This window comes from Microcebus murinus, chromosome 4 (assembly GCF_040939455.1).
Source record: "Microcebus murinus isolate Inina chromosome 4, M.murinus_Inina_mat1.0, whole genome shotgun sequence".
NCBI lineage: Eukaryota > Metazoa > Chordata > Mammalia > Primates > Cheirogaleidae > Microcebus > Microcebus murinus.
The window spans coordinates 37,344,145-37,359,360 of record NC_134107.1 but is presented as its reverse complement, the minus strand read 5'-3'; the positions used below and the strand labels follow the sequence as shown (position 1 = coordinate 37,359,360).

General features: G+C 35.8%; 1 protein-coding gene across 1 annotated transcript in view; it reads right to left on the bottom strand.

The window, feature by feature from the left end:
• Positions 1-3,370: 3,370 nt before the first annotated feature.
• LGR4 (leucine rich repeat containing G protein-coupled receptor 4) overlaps positions 3,371-15,216 on the bottom strand; it is a 99,509-nt gene continuing 87,663 nt past the window's right edge. Inside the window, exons 11-18 of the mRNA XM_012744649.3 lie at positions 14,807-14,878; positions 13,341-13,406; positions 12,539-12,610; positions 10,856-10,927; positions 10,441-10,566; positions 9,469-9,584; positions 9,282-9,365; positions 3,371-6,428 (exon numbers count right to left, since the gene is read on the bottom strand). Of these exons, the coding sequence (XP_012600103.2) occupies positions 5,152-6,428; positions 9,282-9,365; positions 9,469-9,584; positions 10,441-10,566; positions 10,856-10,927; positions 12,539-12,610; positions 13,341-13,406; positions 14,807-14,878 (1,885 nt within the window). The 3' untranslated portion in view covers positions 3,371-5,151. The remainder of the gene's footprint in view (positions 6,429-9,281; positions 9,366-9,468; positions 9,585-10,440; positions 10,567-10,855; positions 10,928-12,538; positions 12,611-13,340; positions 13,407-14,806; positions 14,879-15,216) is intronic.

Below are 15,216 nucleotides of genomic sequence, written 5' to 3'. Positions count from 1 at the left end.
CGAGGTCCTGGCTCCTTGCTAACAACTTTAAGCGCCTGTCCTTTGTTTGCTGTGGTGTCGCAGCTCATTTGGTCCATGAAATGCTACCTATCACTGAGTAAGGCAGATGCTTCTCAAGGGTAAGAGGCAGAAGCCAAAACTACCCCCCCCCCACACACACACCTCCCCGTAATGACAAGGTCAGGATTATAAGCATCAGTCGTGATTCCTTTCAGCACAAGTTGAGCAAAGGGGGCGGGGGGGAGGACTTTATACAAGTTTACAAGTGTATCCAAGAGTGCACCTTTGGGACAGTCTTTCAGCATTTTTGTTGCATTCTGTTTGCGCGGCATCTTAAGGGAACTAATTTACCTATACATGTGAATTTTTAACCTCTTTGAAGCCGCTAGTGTATGCTAGGGCCTGCACAAAGTACTGGGGATCCATGAAAGTCCTGCCCTTACCTCAAGTTCTTCATCCTTTTATGGTGAAGAATCAATCATCCCACTAAAATATGCTGTGATTTGCATTTTATGAGGAAAGAAACAATTGTGTGTGACCTTAGGGGCACTTTTCTCTTAGGGAATGATGATAAAAGTAGCAAGGGAGAGGTGATATAGACAACTAAGCTGAGTATTTTATTCATGCTGACAAAACTGTCTACACTTGTAAATAAATATGTCTTCTGTTAAAGTCATAATGTATTAACCTTAATGTATTAAATATATTGCTGGTAGAACTATCACGAAGTGAAAACTGACAGTGGCTAAAACAACACACAAAATTTGTTACTGACCAAAGTGTGATCCAAAATTTTTGATGAAATTTAGATCTGCAAAATTTGACACAGGAGAATTAGATATGGTAGCAATAATAGCAACCTAAGACAATTCAGAAGGCAAAAGCTATAATAAAACATGACATGGTTAAAACTATTTAAATGGAATATTTTGTTAAAAATTTCCATAAAAACAAAATGAAAATGGAAGAAAACTGGAGCAATCCCTGACTGAGTGATAATATTGATCACAGAATAAAACTAACTTAATGGAGTTTTCATTCTCTATCCCAAATATTCAATATTGGCATATCTGGTTAAAACCTTTTATCAGAACATCACTAGTATCAATAACAACATCAAAAGGCCCCGAGCTGCCTTCGGTCTTCATGAAGAGGTAAGCTTGCAATAGACATAACATAAAACCTGATATAACTGAAGTGTAGTGGAAAACACACAAGTTTTAGTATGAAAGGGACGTGGATTTGAATCAATGGTTTTCCTGATACTAATTTTCCTAATTTACTCCTCTGTAAAATAAAAAATCTATCTAACCACATCTTATTATCTTATTAATCCTCAAAGCTCAGGACCCAACAGATACAATGGTAAATTTTGTGTAAATTCCAAAAATTTTCCATTTTAATCTCTTGATAAGGGAATCTGAAATGGGATATGCTTCTCTGCCTCAAGATGTTTTACTAAACAGCTGGGCAGGGTGGCTCATGCCTGGAATCCTAGCCCTCTGGTAGACTGAGGGAGGAAGATTGCTTGAGCTCAGGAGTTTGAGGCCAGCCTGAGCAAGAGTGAGACTGGTCTCTACTGAAAGTAAAAAAAATAGCCGGGGCGAGGTGGCTCACGCCTGTAGTCCCAGCTACTGGGGAGGCTTGAAGCAGGAGGATCACTTGAGCCTAGGTGTTTGAGGTTGCAGTGAACTATGATGATACCACTGTACTCCATGCAGGGCAACAGGGCAAGACTCCTGTCTCAAGAAAAAAAAAGTTTTACTAAACAAAGTATGCCCTTTCCTTGATGCTTCAGGATCATCATTATGACCAAACTATTGAATTATGCTCTAGCAACACTGGACCCTCTCAAAGGCTAGGAGACAAAAAGTCATATAGCACTTGCGCTAGTGTTTGAACATAATCAAGTCCTGTGGTCTCATTTCTTATAGTGCCTTTTCATTACTGGGGCTGAGAAGCCATAATCAAGGTGGGTAGAATTCTATATTAATATAAATGTACACATAAGCTCCAAAGAAGGTCTCTCCCCTTAAGTTTTAGGGTGTTGGCTCAGTAACATTTTCTAATTTATTTTCACTTTTTCATGGTATATTTGAGATAATTATTTTTTGCTGGCTTTGTATCCTTGTATAAGTGAAGAGTTACTTTAGCTTAAAAATCTATAACTGTTACAAAAATAATGCCATTACCATTTAGCCCTGTTGTAATATAGTATGCAACTTTAAAAATTTATCCCTAGACTTGAAGTACTTACAGATGAACCAACATGTCTTAGATCTGTTTCAAGATAATCCAAGAGACAAAGGAAGTGGAGGGGGTTAGTGAATGGGGTGAAAATGAAACAAAATTCACCATGTGCTGTGGATAATCTTCAAAGCAGTGATGGGTATGGGGTGAAGGGTGGGGAGGTGGTATATTTATACTACTCTTTGTTACGGAAATTTCATACATATATATAATAAAGTTTAAAACAAACACACCCAAAAAACTCTGTCCAGAATTAAAAGGAGTTGGGTTCTGGTTTAGAGTCTAATTTGCTGTGACTCAGGGTTTCATTAAGCCCTTTGTTCCTCATCTACAAAATGAGGATTTTATGGTTATAAAGATGGAGGTATTTCTAAGCAACTGAGCAATTGACTACATTTAATATCATGCAGATTTTTAATCATTTGCTTTTAAATATTTAATTGATGGTATTCTCCTAAAATCTACAATTTGTTTTCTATGGTTAAGACTTAGGATAAAACTTTCCAAATTTCAGCAAAGAGTTCTTAAATATTTATAGTTAAATATCAAAATAGTATTTCTTTTCTTTTTTTTTTTTGAGACAGTCTCTCACTCTGTCACCTAGGCTAGAATGCCATGGCATCAGCCTAGCTCACAGCAACCTCAAATGCCTGGACTCAAGCGATCCTCTTGCTTTACCCTGGCAAGTAGCTGGGACTACAGGCATGCACCACCACATCCAGCTAATTTTTTTCTATAGTTAGTAGAGATGGCGTCTCACTCTTGCTCAGGCTGGTCTCAAACTCCTGACCACAAGCAATCATCCCAGAGTGCTGGGATGACTTACAGGTGTGAGCCACTGTGCCCAGCCCCAAATAGTATTTTCTAATGGTTACTTCCAACATTTCTTCTACTGTTCTCCACTTAAAAAATATTTGATTTGCTTACTTTAACACTAAGTAAATTCATTAATATACCTAATTATAAATTAAGGCAAAATAGATTGTTTTCTAGAAACTTTAATAATTCAAAACACTGAGTACAATATTGTATTTCATACCATATATAGTACAGTTTAACATATTTCATATATCTGGCTATTCTATTTTTTAAATGAATAAAAGAAAAAATTTTCAGTAACTTGAATTTTGGGAAAAAAACCTTTTAATTAGGAGTTTCTTACCAAGTTATGATTTCATGTTTATCAGATATGTAAATATACAAATAACAATTTTTAAAACTTGTAAATAGTTGGCCTTACAAAATTACAACACACTGTAAATAAATCCTTCCCACATTTTATACAAACTACGTGATTTTGATATACAAAGATTCTGCTTTTATTACACTGACAATGTACAACCAAGACTATATACAATGCAAAAAAGTATATAAACCACAATTTAACATTCTGCTACTGGCAGCCACTATAGTTTAGGAGGTAGCTTTAATTAAACGAAATGAACAGAAGCCACATTTCCCAACTTGTGTTCTAAAATAATTTACATAAGATAAAAATTCATTATATGCACAGTATGTACAGTTTAATTATTAAACTGCAATCTAGCTTAATGTTTTTTAGTGTATCCAGAATAACTAATATGGCAGTGGGTTTGCTATTGATTTAGCACATTGTTCAAAAAAGATACTGAACAAGTGTAACTTTAAGATTCCATATAGTAATATGTCAAAAGTCCATAGATAAGAACCAAGTAAAATTTTTAACTTCTAAAGGCATAGGACTAAGCTTTATTCCTTTTTTTCCCCCTCTTAATAACATGTTTATCTTATCAACCATAGCTCAGCATCTGAGCTATTGAATAGGCTCTTTTTTAAATCATAGTATGGGAAAACATGGAAGTTTCCTTGTAATAGCACAGAGTCAGGAAGATCCAGCTCACTAAGAACTAAATGTATTAATATGTGCTTTGTGTCATAATTATGCCCGGTTTCTTCCAAGTAAATGCAATTATTGTTCATAGTTTACTTTCTATATAATCCAAACTATAAATAGCTGACATACTAACATAATTGGAAAATATCAGTAGAGCCAATGACATTAGGAAGTGTTTATTAACAGGAACATTACACGGAGCCATCACATCCCTCAGATACTGTTAAAACCCCATATTATAATAGTTAGTAGTTTAGCCAAATCTACTAAACTCACATAGCAATTAGCCCTTTACTTTTACCTAGTAGTGTGATCGAAAAAAATACTGAGGAAAAAATTACTGATTGCACCAAAGCAATGTATAATGACTGAAAATAAATGTTCAGCTTTATTTTAAAAAATCTAACAGCTGTTAATATTGTTTTAAAAACATCTTTAGGTTTTAATTTTTTAAATCACTTAAAATTTATGATGCTCTTATGTCAAAGATGGAAATAGAAAACACAATAAGGTAATGTATATGTATACTCTCACAGTTCTAGCTGGGAGACAATCCCTTTTTTGGCCCTGCAGTAAATTGTCCTGAGATTAATGATGAAACATTAGGTAAAATTAGCAAGAATTTTTCTTCAGTTATAGAAAATCACATTGTAAAATATTTTTTAAAAAATATTAACAGCTGTTCTTTGTCTTGTGCTTAATTCAAAAATAGGTACAAATTTGCTTCTCATGGGTCAGAAAAACCTAACATCACATTGCTATAATAAACCTAAAATTCTTTTCAACTTATAAATTTGTTTTAAACAGACCACACGTTGCTTGGATGTTACATTTTTCACCAATTTATAATGTAGGCACCTGTTCTTTGAAAAGTTCTGGTTTGAGAAATAAACTGCCACCTTCCCCTTCTTCTAAGTGACACCAGGCAGTGATTACAGAAGTGCTTCCCAGATGAAGGATCAGAATAGGGTTCACTCTATAAACAATATGATTTGGTTGACAGGGGAAACGGTTACAAACACAGTAGTTCAGTCTTTAACTCTTGGTAGATTGTAAGCATAGCGCACCAGAGGGAATCCTCGACTCTGGTAGAAGCAGGCTCGTCCACAGGCCTGCACCTGGTCAGAACTGTCTGAGACAAAGGAGTCTTCTTCATCTGCATAATCAGAGTGGGCCGACTGTGTGCCACAGTCAGACCAATAGCCTTCCGGTCTTTGGCAAGAAGCCACTGCTAGTGCAGGACAGCTGTGTGATTTTATTAAATGTTTGCACGATACTGGCTTTGTCAAAAGAAATGATTCGCAGCAGTCGCACATGGTCAGGTTACCCTGCAAGTGTGAGTACATGCCACAGTCGTAGTAGAAATCCTGTTCCACACAACCACCTTGGCTACTGATGGAAACTGAAACAGACCCATTTTTCTTGTTAACGCGTCGCTTCAGTAACTTCCAGTCTTCTTTAAACTTTGGGTTGAAGAAAACATACAGGACTGGATTCAGGCAAGCAGGCAATGGGAAGAATATCAGAGTAACAGACTTCATTATTTCAGGGCTGATAGAGATTGCAGTGATCAATGGTGCAAATGAGAAGAATGCAACAGGGCAGAAAAAGATGCAGTTGGTGAAGATTAGCCAAGCAACATGCTTAATCATGCTAGATTGTGAGTTTTCTGAGAGGTCCTCTTTTTCCAAGTTGCAATACAGTTTAGTGTAGATAATGGCCATTAATAAAAATGCTAGTGAGTTTAATAGCACTAAGGTTACAGTAAATCCTAACGATGGTGCTTCTCCAGTAGGAAACGGCAAGCAGAGGGGTGATGCAGAATATTCCCCTCTGTGGAAAAGGGGAAAGCAGCCTGCTACTGCAGCACACAGGAAAGCAAAAAGGACAGCAACTCGGAACTGTTTGAGATGATTGCTTTTCCCATTTTTCATTACATCTTTTGCAGATAAGCTTCTTTCAACAGTTGCTAGCATTAATAAAAATATGGCACTTTCTGAGGAGAAAACTGCAAGAAACCCAGCTGCTTTGCAGCCATTGCCAGTCTCCCACCAAATGCCAAATTCAGCAAATCTGCCCCAGGACACAGCATCAAGAAAAGTTAAGATGCCAGTATAGATTCCCATGAATAAGTTAGACACAGAAATCAAGCCTATGAACAATTTGGAGGAAGGCAGTGAAGTATAAGATGCAAATGTTGTTAAAATGACAAGCAGGTTGAAAAACAATGCAACCAAGAAAATGAACCACACAGTAAGACGAATCATCCAGCTTCCCAGTAAATATTCACAGGGCTTAAAAGCACCTGAAATGAAAAAAAAGAGAGAAATAAAAGACAATTTAGAAAAGGTCATATTTCATATGATATTGTCTTGATAGAGAAATTGATAGTTAAGAATAATTAAATCTGCCATCTACCTATATTGAATCAGATTGAAAAGATTACCACTTCTAAGATATTTTGTTCATGGACTAGGCAATTTAAAAAATTTTATCTTATTAAATATTTAATAAGGCCACAGAGTGACATACAGAAGAAAATTTGATTTTTTTTCTTACATCTAAGTTAATATACACAGCACAATGTCTGGCACATAAAAGGTATTTGATAACACTGAGGTCTGGAATAAGATGTTTTATAACTTGCTACTTGCCTCTCTAACCTTGAGAAAGCACTTACATTTCTATAAATTTCATTTTCTCACTTGTGGCTAACAATGCCTGTTTCACAGAGTTGTGCAGCTTAAGTAAAATTACATACATAAAGTACTTAAAGGAGGTTGTTGTGTATGTAGTTGGACTTCAGTAAACATTAGCTCCCTTTTCTTCTTCCTTCCTAGTCTCAGTATCCTTCATATATGTATATACACCTTTTTTTTCATATTTTTATATATTTTCTTATTGCTTTCAAATGCAACTTGATGAGGCAGGTTAAGACAGGTAGCATTGTCCCCATTTTTCATCAAGAGAAACTGATATTTCAAAGCATATGATTGACCAGAGGTCATTCAGTAAGAAAGTATAGCTAGGACTAAACCACAGTGATGTTAACTATTCATTCAAAGCTAAGTATAATAAAATCCTCTATAACACAAACTAGGATTACAAGAACTCATTCAGCGGCTGAACTGCACATTCTAGTAACTGACTTTGACACACTAGTTATATCACATGACAACTGTTTTTATTTAAAAATTAGGAAAGAAAAACAAAATTTTGACATGAAGCACAGGTAAACTATGTATTACCATTGCCTAAAACACATGTTTTTATCATTCTGAACTGTCATGAAATTGATATATCCAATAAAACATATTAATTGTTGAGACAGTCACAGACCTAAAAAGCCAGTTCTGCACCATCTATCTGATTTCCAAATAAACACAAAAAAAACTTTTAAAAGAAATTTAAATTTCTGTTTTACACCCTCCTCAGGAAGTGTCAAAAGAAAACTTTTTATCACCTTTTATCTGTTATCTGAACTCATCCTTCTTCATGGAAGGGGAGGGGTAGCTCATCTGACCTTGGAGGATAGGATACCTCCCCTTTCGAGAATTCTTTTATAGGTAAGCAGGGTCACTTTCCCAAAAAAGCCTGGGGAGTAGCCTCCACCCCAGTCTCTGTCTTTGGAAGCCTGCTGCCTCCTCTGGTTCTGAAGAAGGATCCCAGCTCTCCTCCACTTCCTGTTTCTGCAGTAAGCCCTTGAATGTCCGTGGGCTACCGCAACTGTGCAGGGGGAGGCAGGCCTGCCGCGTTCATCCCCACTTCAGCCTCAGGAAATGAGCTCAGACCATCTTTCCTCCTCGCCAACCCCAAGGTTTAGATTCAATGTGGAAGAAATGGAATGGCTGCATGTTCAAGTCTAGCCTCTCCTTTAATAAAGCTGTTCCCTCCTCAATGGATCGTCAGTTCTTTAGGTACATTCTCCAACACGTGAACTCCAGTGAGACAAGTGAGTGAGCTGCCTCCCAACCTCCAAAAGCTAATACAGAGACTAGCACATAATAAAATAAATTGCATAAATTTAAATGATTCTTACCAACCCCATTCACTTATCTGGTACATTAAAGCTTATTCTCTATACGACAAACTGTGTGTTAAGTATTCAAAGAGTATAAACACACAGCCCCTTAAGAAGCTCACAATTCAGCAGTCATCATTAGTGAATCTACAATACTTACGATTCTGCATTATAAAATTAATGTCCAGACCATCCTGTTGATATATACTACAAACAAATCTACTTTTTTTTGAGACAGAGTCTTGCTTTGTTGCCCAGGCTAGAGTGAGTGCCATGGCGTCAGCCTAGCTCACAGCAACCTCAAACTCCTGGGCTCAAGCAATCCTACTGCCTCAGCCTCCCGAGTGGCTGGGACTACAGGCATGCGCCACCATGCCCGGCTAATTTTTTCTATATATATTAGTTGGCCAATTAGTTTCTTTCTATTTATAGTAGAGACGGGGTCTCGCTCTTGCTCAGGCTGGTTTCGAACTCCTGACCTCGAGCAATCTGCCTGCCTCGGCCTCCCAGAGTGCTAGGATTACAGGTGTGAGCCACCATGCCCGGCCAACAAATCTACTTTGTAGCATGCAATTTAACTCAAATATTTAATCCTTTCTTTTACAGTAAAATTATAATTCCATCTTCTCTGGTAGATTAGGTAGAATATGACAATTCCAATCATCACCAAATATGTGGTGTCAGTTTAGTAACTTTCCCAAGACTGCTAAATTCAATGATGCAAATCAGGAGGGAAAAAAAAATGAAAGGTAAGGTTACATTAACACACGCACACACACACACAGACACACACAAAAACCCACAAAAAAACCCCACTAAAAATCCTTATAGACCAAACACTTACATAGAACTAGTCGTAGAGTTAAAGGAGCATTAAGAAAGTGCCTCTCAAATGCCAATGTGCATAACCCTCACCTGGGAGCTTGTTAACATGCAGATTCTGATTCAGTGGGTCTGGGCCTGAGATTCTCCAAGAGAGGCCTAAGCTGCACACACCACACTGTGAGTCAGAAGGCCTTATGGGATCATCTAGTATTGCCCCTGTTACAAAAATCACATCTCTCCCCAGAAATTTTATATGTGTTTGCCTCATGTTTGTTTAGAGCAAGAAACTATGGCAAAACTGGTTGAGCATACCTGTTGAGGGTGTACAGTGGATAATTATTTGACTATGTTCTTCATTTTCAGCATTGCTTGTGATGTTTGCTGCATCAGCAGTACCTGAATATAAAACATAAAGTACATTTAATTAAAAATTCAAAAGAACCATAATTTCCTGCAATTTTCTGTTGAATGTTTTATTTTTAAAAGTTCAGGCACTTGCCTTTTTCCTTTGCCACACTGTGGTCTTGGAGGCTGTTATCTTCCGTGTTTAAATTTGCATATGATTCACAGCCCCAAAATGCACAGCACTGATAAGCATATGGTACTGATAAAGACCTGGAAAAAAGTTGTAAAATCTACACTGAATAGCAATTTCACAGATATGATTTTGTTTTTGTAAAAAGTATTTTAATCCTAGAAAACCATAGCCTAGGGGTCAAAAGGACCTGACTGTCACATGGTTTAGGCTGGCCATTCCTCCTCTGTGGGCCTCAGTTTCCTCATCTGTGAAAAGAGCTCTGGTAACAGATGACACTATGAATTTCTCTCTTTTTATAAGATGCTGCTTAAAAGTTGGATATAAATCAAACCATATTTAAAATTTAATAAGCAATGCTGCAATTTAAAGTCAAGTCTTATGACTCTTTTAATAAATGTATTAACTATGCCCAATTTATCATACAAACTTGAAGTTACAAATTTGAAGTTAATGCCCCAGGTCATCTGTGACTTTACACCATGAAATGAATTTACTTTTTTCAGATAACTAATGAAAATATTTATTCTTTTCTCCAACAATATTTTCAAGCTCTCTACTATATTTAATGACCCCCCCCACTACTCTAAAGTCTTCTTGAAGTATTATAGCATTGTATCAATTTTCTATAGGTTTACACTTACGTGGTTTCTGCCATATTGTTGTTAATGACAAGTCCCCTGTATTAAAAAACCATTCCAATAAATAGCTCTATTATCTCTTTGAGAACATCAAGGGTTCCAGTTCATATTCTCAAAATCTATGGAATAATGCTCATGTTCTATTTTTTGCCAAATTAGCAAGGAATGAAGTAGAAAATACTCTTAAATTATAGCCTACCAGAAAATCTGGGAACCACAGCAAAAAACCAGGACACTCTATAATTTTGCAGCCTCCCATAACTTCAACAAAAAACAAAAATAAGCAAAAACACACCTGAGATTAACAAAGTCTTTTGCTGCTAAGGCTTCTTTCAGCTTGAAGTTGCCTACAAGTTTCAGTTGATTTAGCCCATTCAGGCCTTCCGTAGGAAATGAAGTCAATTCATTGAAACTTACATCTCTAAAATGTGAATGAGACTTTAAGTTAACATCTAAGATACAAATCACATAAAAACATCTCTACATGTATCAACATCATAACTGTGAGATCCTTAGTTGAGGTATGCTGAAACAATAGATCTAGCATGTATCTTGCCATTTGAGAAGACCTTACTATCAATGGCAACTTAGCATTTATAGAAGGGAAAGACTAAAGAGAGAAATATTGTGATTTGACAATGTTAAAACACAAGTTTCTGTAGCACTAGTTACTACTTTCACGATATTACTGCATAAAATCATCTACTTACAGGTTAGTTATTGGCCCAAGCTTGGCAAAAGCTCTGCTGTGAATTTCATGGATCAGGTTTCTGCTCAGATCTCTGCAATTTTAAGAGTAACATGCTAATCTTTTCAAATAAACACTCAAAACCCAGTCAGTTACTTAAACTACCCTTTATGACCTAAGGTAGCAACACACTATCCCACAATATAAGATAACACAATATAAGATAACAAAGATCTTCAATCTTGTCCAGCAACATTTTTCACATTTATGTTGAAAGCCTTCTCCTTCGCAACAGTCCCTTTCTGGGAATATGTTCCCTGGCATCTGTTTTTGAAACAGTTGTGAATTTTCTCCACTTTATCATTCTGATGCCAATTCGAAAATATAAATGATTACAACCTTTGGTACTCTTAACTAGGTGAGGAAAAGCCCAGCTCCTGACAAAGCTGAAAATAAAAACAGGCTTCATATTATTTGCCTTCTCAAAGGTTAGTTTGATAAGGCCCTGAGGGAAGACAGATAATCAATACGCAAACAAGAGCATTCCAGGAGGGCTTCAGATAGCATTCTTTTTCTAAGCAGGAAATAAATATGAGCTCTAAATTCAAGAACACACCCTGAGAAATTCTGCTATTACAGAATAAAACAGAGAAGTAATCTTCAACCACACTTAAATTGAGTCTTAATGGAAATTTAAAAGCTGGATAAATTCATCCCATGACACATCTCCTGGATAAGAGGAAAACTCAGCACACTTGGTCTCAAATCACAAAAACACCAGCTTTTCATTGCTGTCACTTATCAGTGCTGTAGAAGTGATGGCAGCTAGGAGCCAGCCTCCTTACTTACCACTGCCTAGGCCCACAGAAAGCTAGTCCACTACCCAAAAAGATACAGCAACCCAAATGCCCCTTAAATATTTTCCAGTAGAATGCATGTTGTAATTTCTTAAAAGGGATATGCTGGAAAGCCACATTCAATCTGTGTAATTTCACTTCACTGTCAATTCTTCAAACTTTCTATATTAAGAATATGATCACTAATTTAGTGTGTTGGGTATTCTGTACCAAATTTCTAGGAAGACAGTGAATGACAATATTTACCTTAGTCACCTCTTTATTCCCAAGTGCTTAGTAGAGCACCTGGCACAAATATGTATTCAAATACAAATAATTTTTTAAATGAGCACTTCTGTGGCCTGTGAGCCATATTTGTCATGATAGATACTCCAGCACAGGGGTTAGCAAACTTTTTCTGTAGAAGACCAGACAGTAAATATTTTTGTCTTTGTGGGCCATATGGTCTCTGCTGGAACTACTCAATTCTGCCATAATAAGGCATAAGCAGCTTTAGACAACACTTCGAACCAAGGCCTGGCTATGTTCTAATAAAACTTAATTTATAAAAAAGGAAGCAGGTTGTATTTGATCCACAGGCTGTAATCTGCCTGCCCATGCCTGAACTAATTGGCAAACTTCACTATTACAATTTGAAAACAAGCAAGCTATATCTTTCAGGTTATACACATTATACATTTTGTACTCACCAATGTACGATATCACTGATTAAGGCAAAAAAAAATACTAAGAGTATATTATTCATAAAGTACTATTCACAAAGTATTATTCATAAAGTAGCAAAGTTTGAAACAATAGTTACATAACATAAATCATATCTTTAAGTATAACTAATCACACAAACTTACAGAATCCTTAGGGATCTGAGGCCTTGAAAAGTACCTTCCTTTATTTGGGAGATCTGATTACGTTGCAAAGAACTAAAAAAAAAAAAAAGGAAAGAAACAATGAAAGAAAAAACAGACATAAAGAGAAAAACATTTATTTTCAATTTTGAAAAATAAAATTTCTTAAGCTTTTTCCAGGATTAAATACCCATGCACAATAACATTCATTAATTCTGTTGAAAGTAAAGAGAACCACCCTTTCCTTGCCTATAAAATGAAAGAGTTAGACTACTTTGTATTCCATCCCATATTATACTGGGAATTAATTGGTAAGCTATCTAAAATTCTTTATCAACCCCACTCAGGTGTGAGAGAAGGAAGATGATACAGTGAGAAAGTATCCAAGACAACACAACCATAATAAATACCAGAAATAAAGTTAGAGGAAGAATTAAAAATGGGATAATTAATACCTTACTACCCCCATTTCCCAACCAACTCCTATCACGGCTGTCCTACATAGGTACACAGAAAATACTAGTAACCATGTCAGGTTTCCCTCAACAAAACAAACAAGTTTTTTGTTTTGTTTTGCATATATACTCTCTTCCCATCACAGGCTCTCACAGAATCCCTGACAGATACAAGTGCCTAATACACGCTGGTTGCAGGAACATATCTGGTACCATTTGACTACTGATAGGAACATCTGATTATATGAATTTCTAATTTTTTAATATTAAAGCAGTTTATTCAAAATAGAAAATGCTCAACAAATTAACAATATGCCACAGCAAAAAGAGTAAGTCAAAGGCCAACTCACATTTCCTCCAAGGCATGACAACCATTAAAGCTTGGAAGGTCTTTTATATTGTTGTAAGACAAGTCCCTTAAGACAACAGAAATGAACAAATTAATGTTATCAGAATACTATATTAAAAGAGCTATACTCAGAAGCATTGAAAGCAGTGCTAAGATCTGTAATAAAGAGATATGGCTGGACAAGAAAAGCAACTATTTCCTTCCTAATATTTGCAAGCTTTTAGAGCACCTCAGTGATATGAAAGGCCTAAGACTGGTAAAGTTCAAGAACATAAGGTTGAGTATAGACAATTATATAACATATACAATTAAATATATAAAAATATAATATGGAAAATATATAAGATTTCTTTTAAGTGGTAAAGCTACAGATTGTTTCAAAAAATTTATATTTTTCCAATGTTGTCTGTCCCATGAATAGTTGCTATGTTACTCTTTAATTAAAAAGCTAAGAATAGTATGCTTACCCACATTTTTAAAAACATTTATGTTAAATCAAATATCAGAACTAGTTAATTCTCAATCCCCCTGCAGTGTTTCCTCAATAGTGATCATCATGGTTAAGTTTGATACTCCACTAAACCATTTAGTTAGTCATGCACCATATAACAGTGTTTCATCAAGGACAGATCACATGCACAATGGTGATCCCACAAGATTATACTACAGTATTTTTACTGTACGTTTTCCATGTTTAGCTATGTTTAGATACACAAATGCTTACCATTGTGTTAAAACTGCCTACAGTATTCAGTACAATAACATGTTATGCATGTTTGTAGCCTAGGAGCAAGAGCCTATACCATATAGCCTAGGTGTGCAGTAGGCTATACCATTTTTGTTAGTATAAGTACACTGTGATGTTTGCACAAGGATGAAATCACCTATGCACACATTTCTCAGAACTTATTCCCATCATTAAGTGATGCATGACTGTACTTAATCAGCGATTTATTTTGTTACCATCTTCCTCCACTGAATACTTATTAACAACTTAGTAACTTAATTGTTTATTCTGGTAACATTTTTACATCCTTTATTTACTTTTAATTTCTAAGTCAGCTTAAAGTTTTTAGAAAGCTACATGCTTAGCTCATTCCTGATTCAAAATAGATTTAGGCTCTGCTTAGGAAAGAGAGAATATGGGGAGATAATGCCCCTGGGAAACTAGAATAAGGAGAAAGAATCAGGATAAGAAAAAATTAAAGGAAAACCTAACTTGGTTTTAGTTTGTTCAAAATAAAACAAGATATTTGATATATTCATAACACGAAAACCCAATTCAAATGCACATTATCTACCCTGTGGACTTATTAAAACACCTGCTCATTTACATGAAGGCAACAAATAAGAAATAACTGTTCCTCAAAACCACACTATGAAAATAGTTCCTTAAAAATAAAACTAAACATGTCTGAAGTACATAAAAGGAAGATATGAGGGGAAGGGAAGAAGAATCCAACTTACAAAGTCCTAAGCATCTTTTGTTCTTGACACAGATTATTAGGTATGCTGCTTATCTTTGTACCTGTCAAGGTCCTGTGGAAAAATATTGTTCATCTAAGAAATAATTCAAGTCAAGATAATAAACAAAATGTTGTTCTCACACAGAAAAATGCTCACATAATTGCATATGGACTAGAGTCTATGCATCCCTAATTACTACTCCCTAAAGTTAGGCATGTGGGAAGGTAAATTAACCCTCAATACTGGTATCAGTTTCACAGTAATACAAAAATGTTGTGACATGAGATGTTAATATTGTCCAGATGATGGGCTTGATTTCCCATCTGGACCAAGAGAAAAACACTGAGCCACAATTACAACCTAATTATAATCAGTTGCAAATTCTATCACCTCACACTCAACATTTGAAA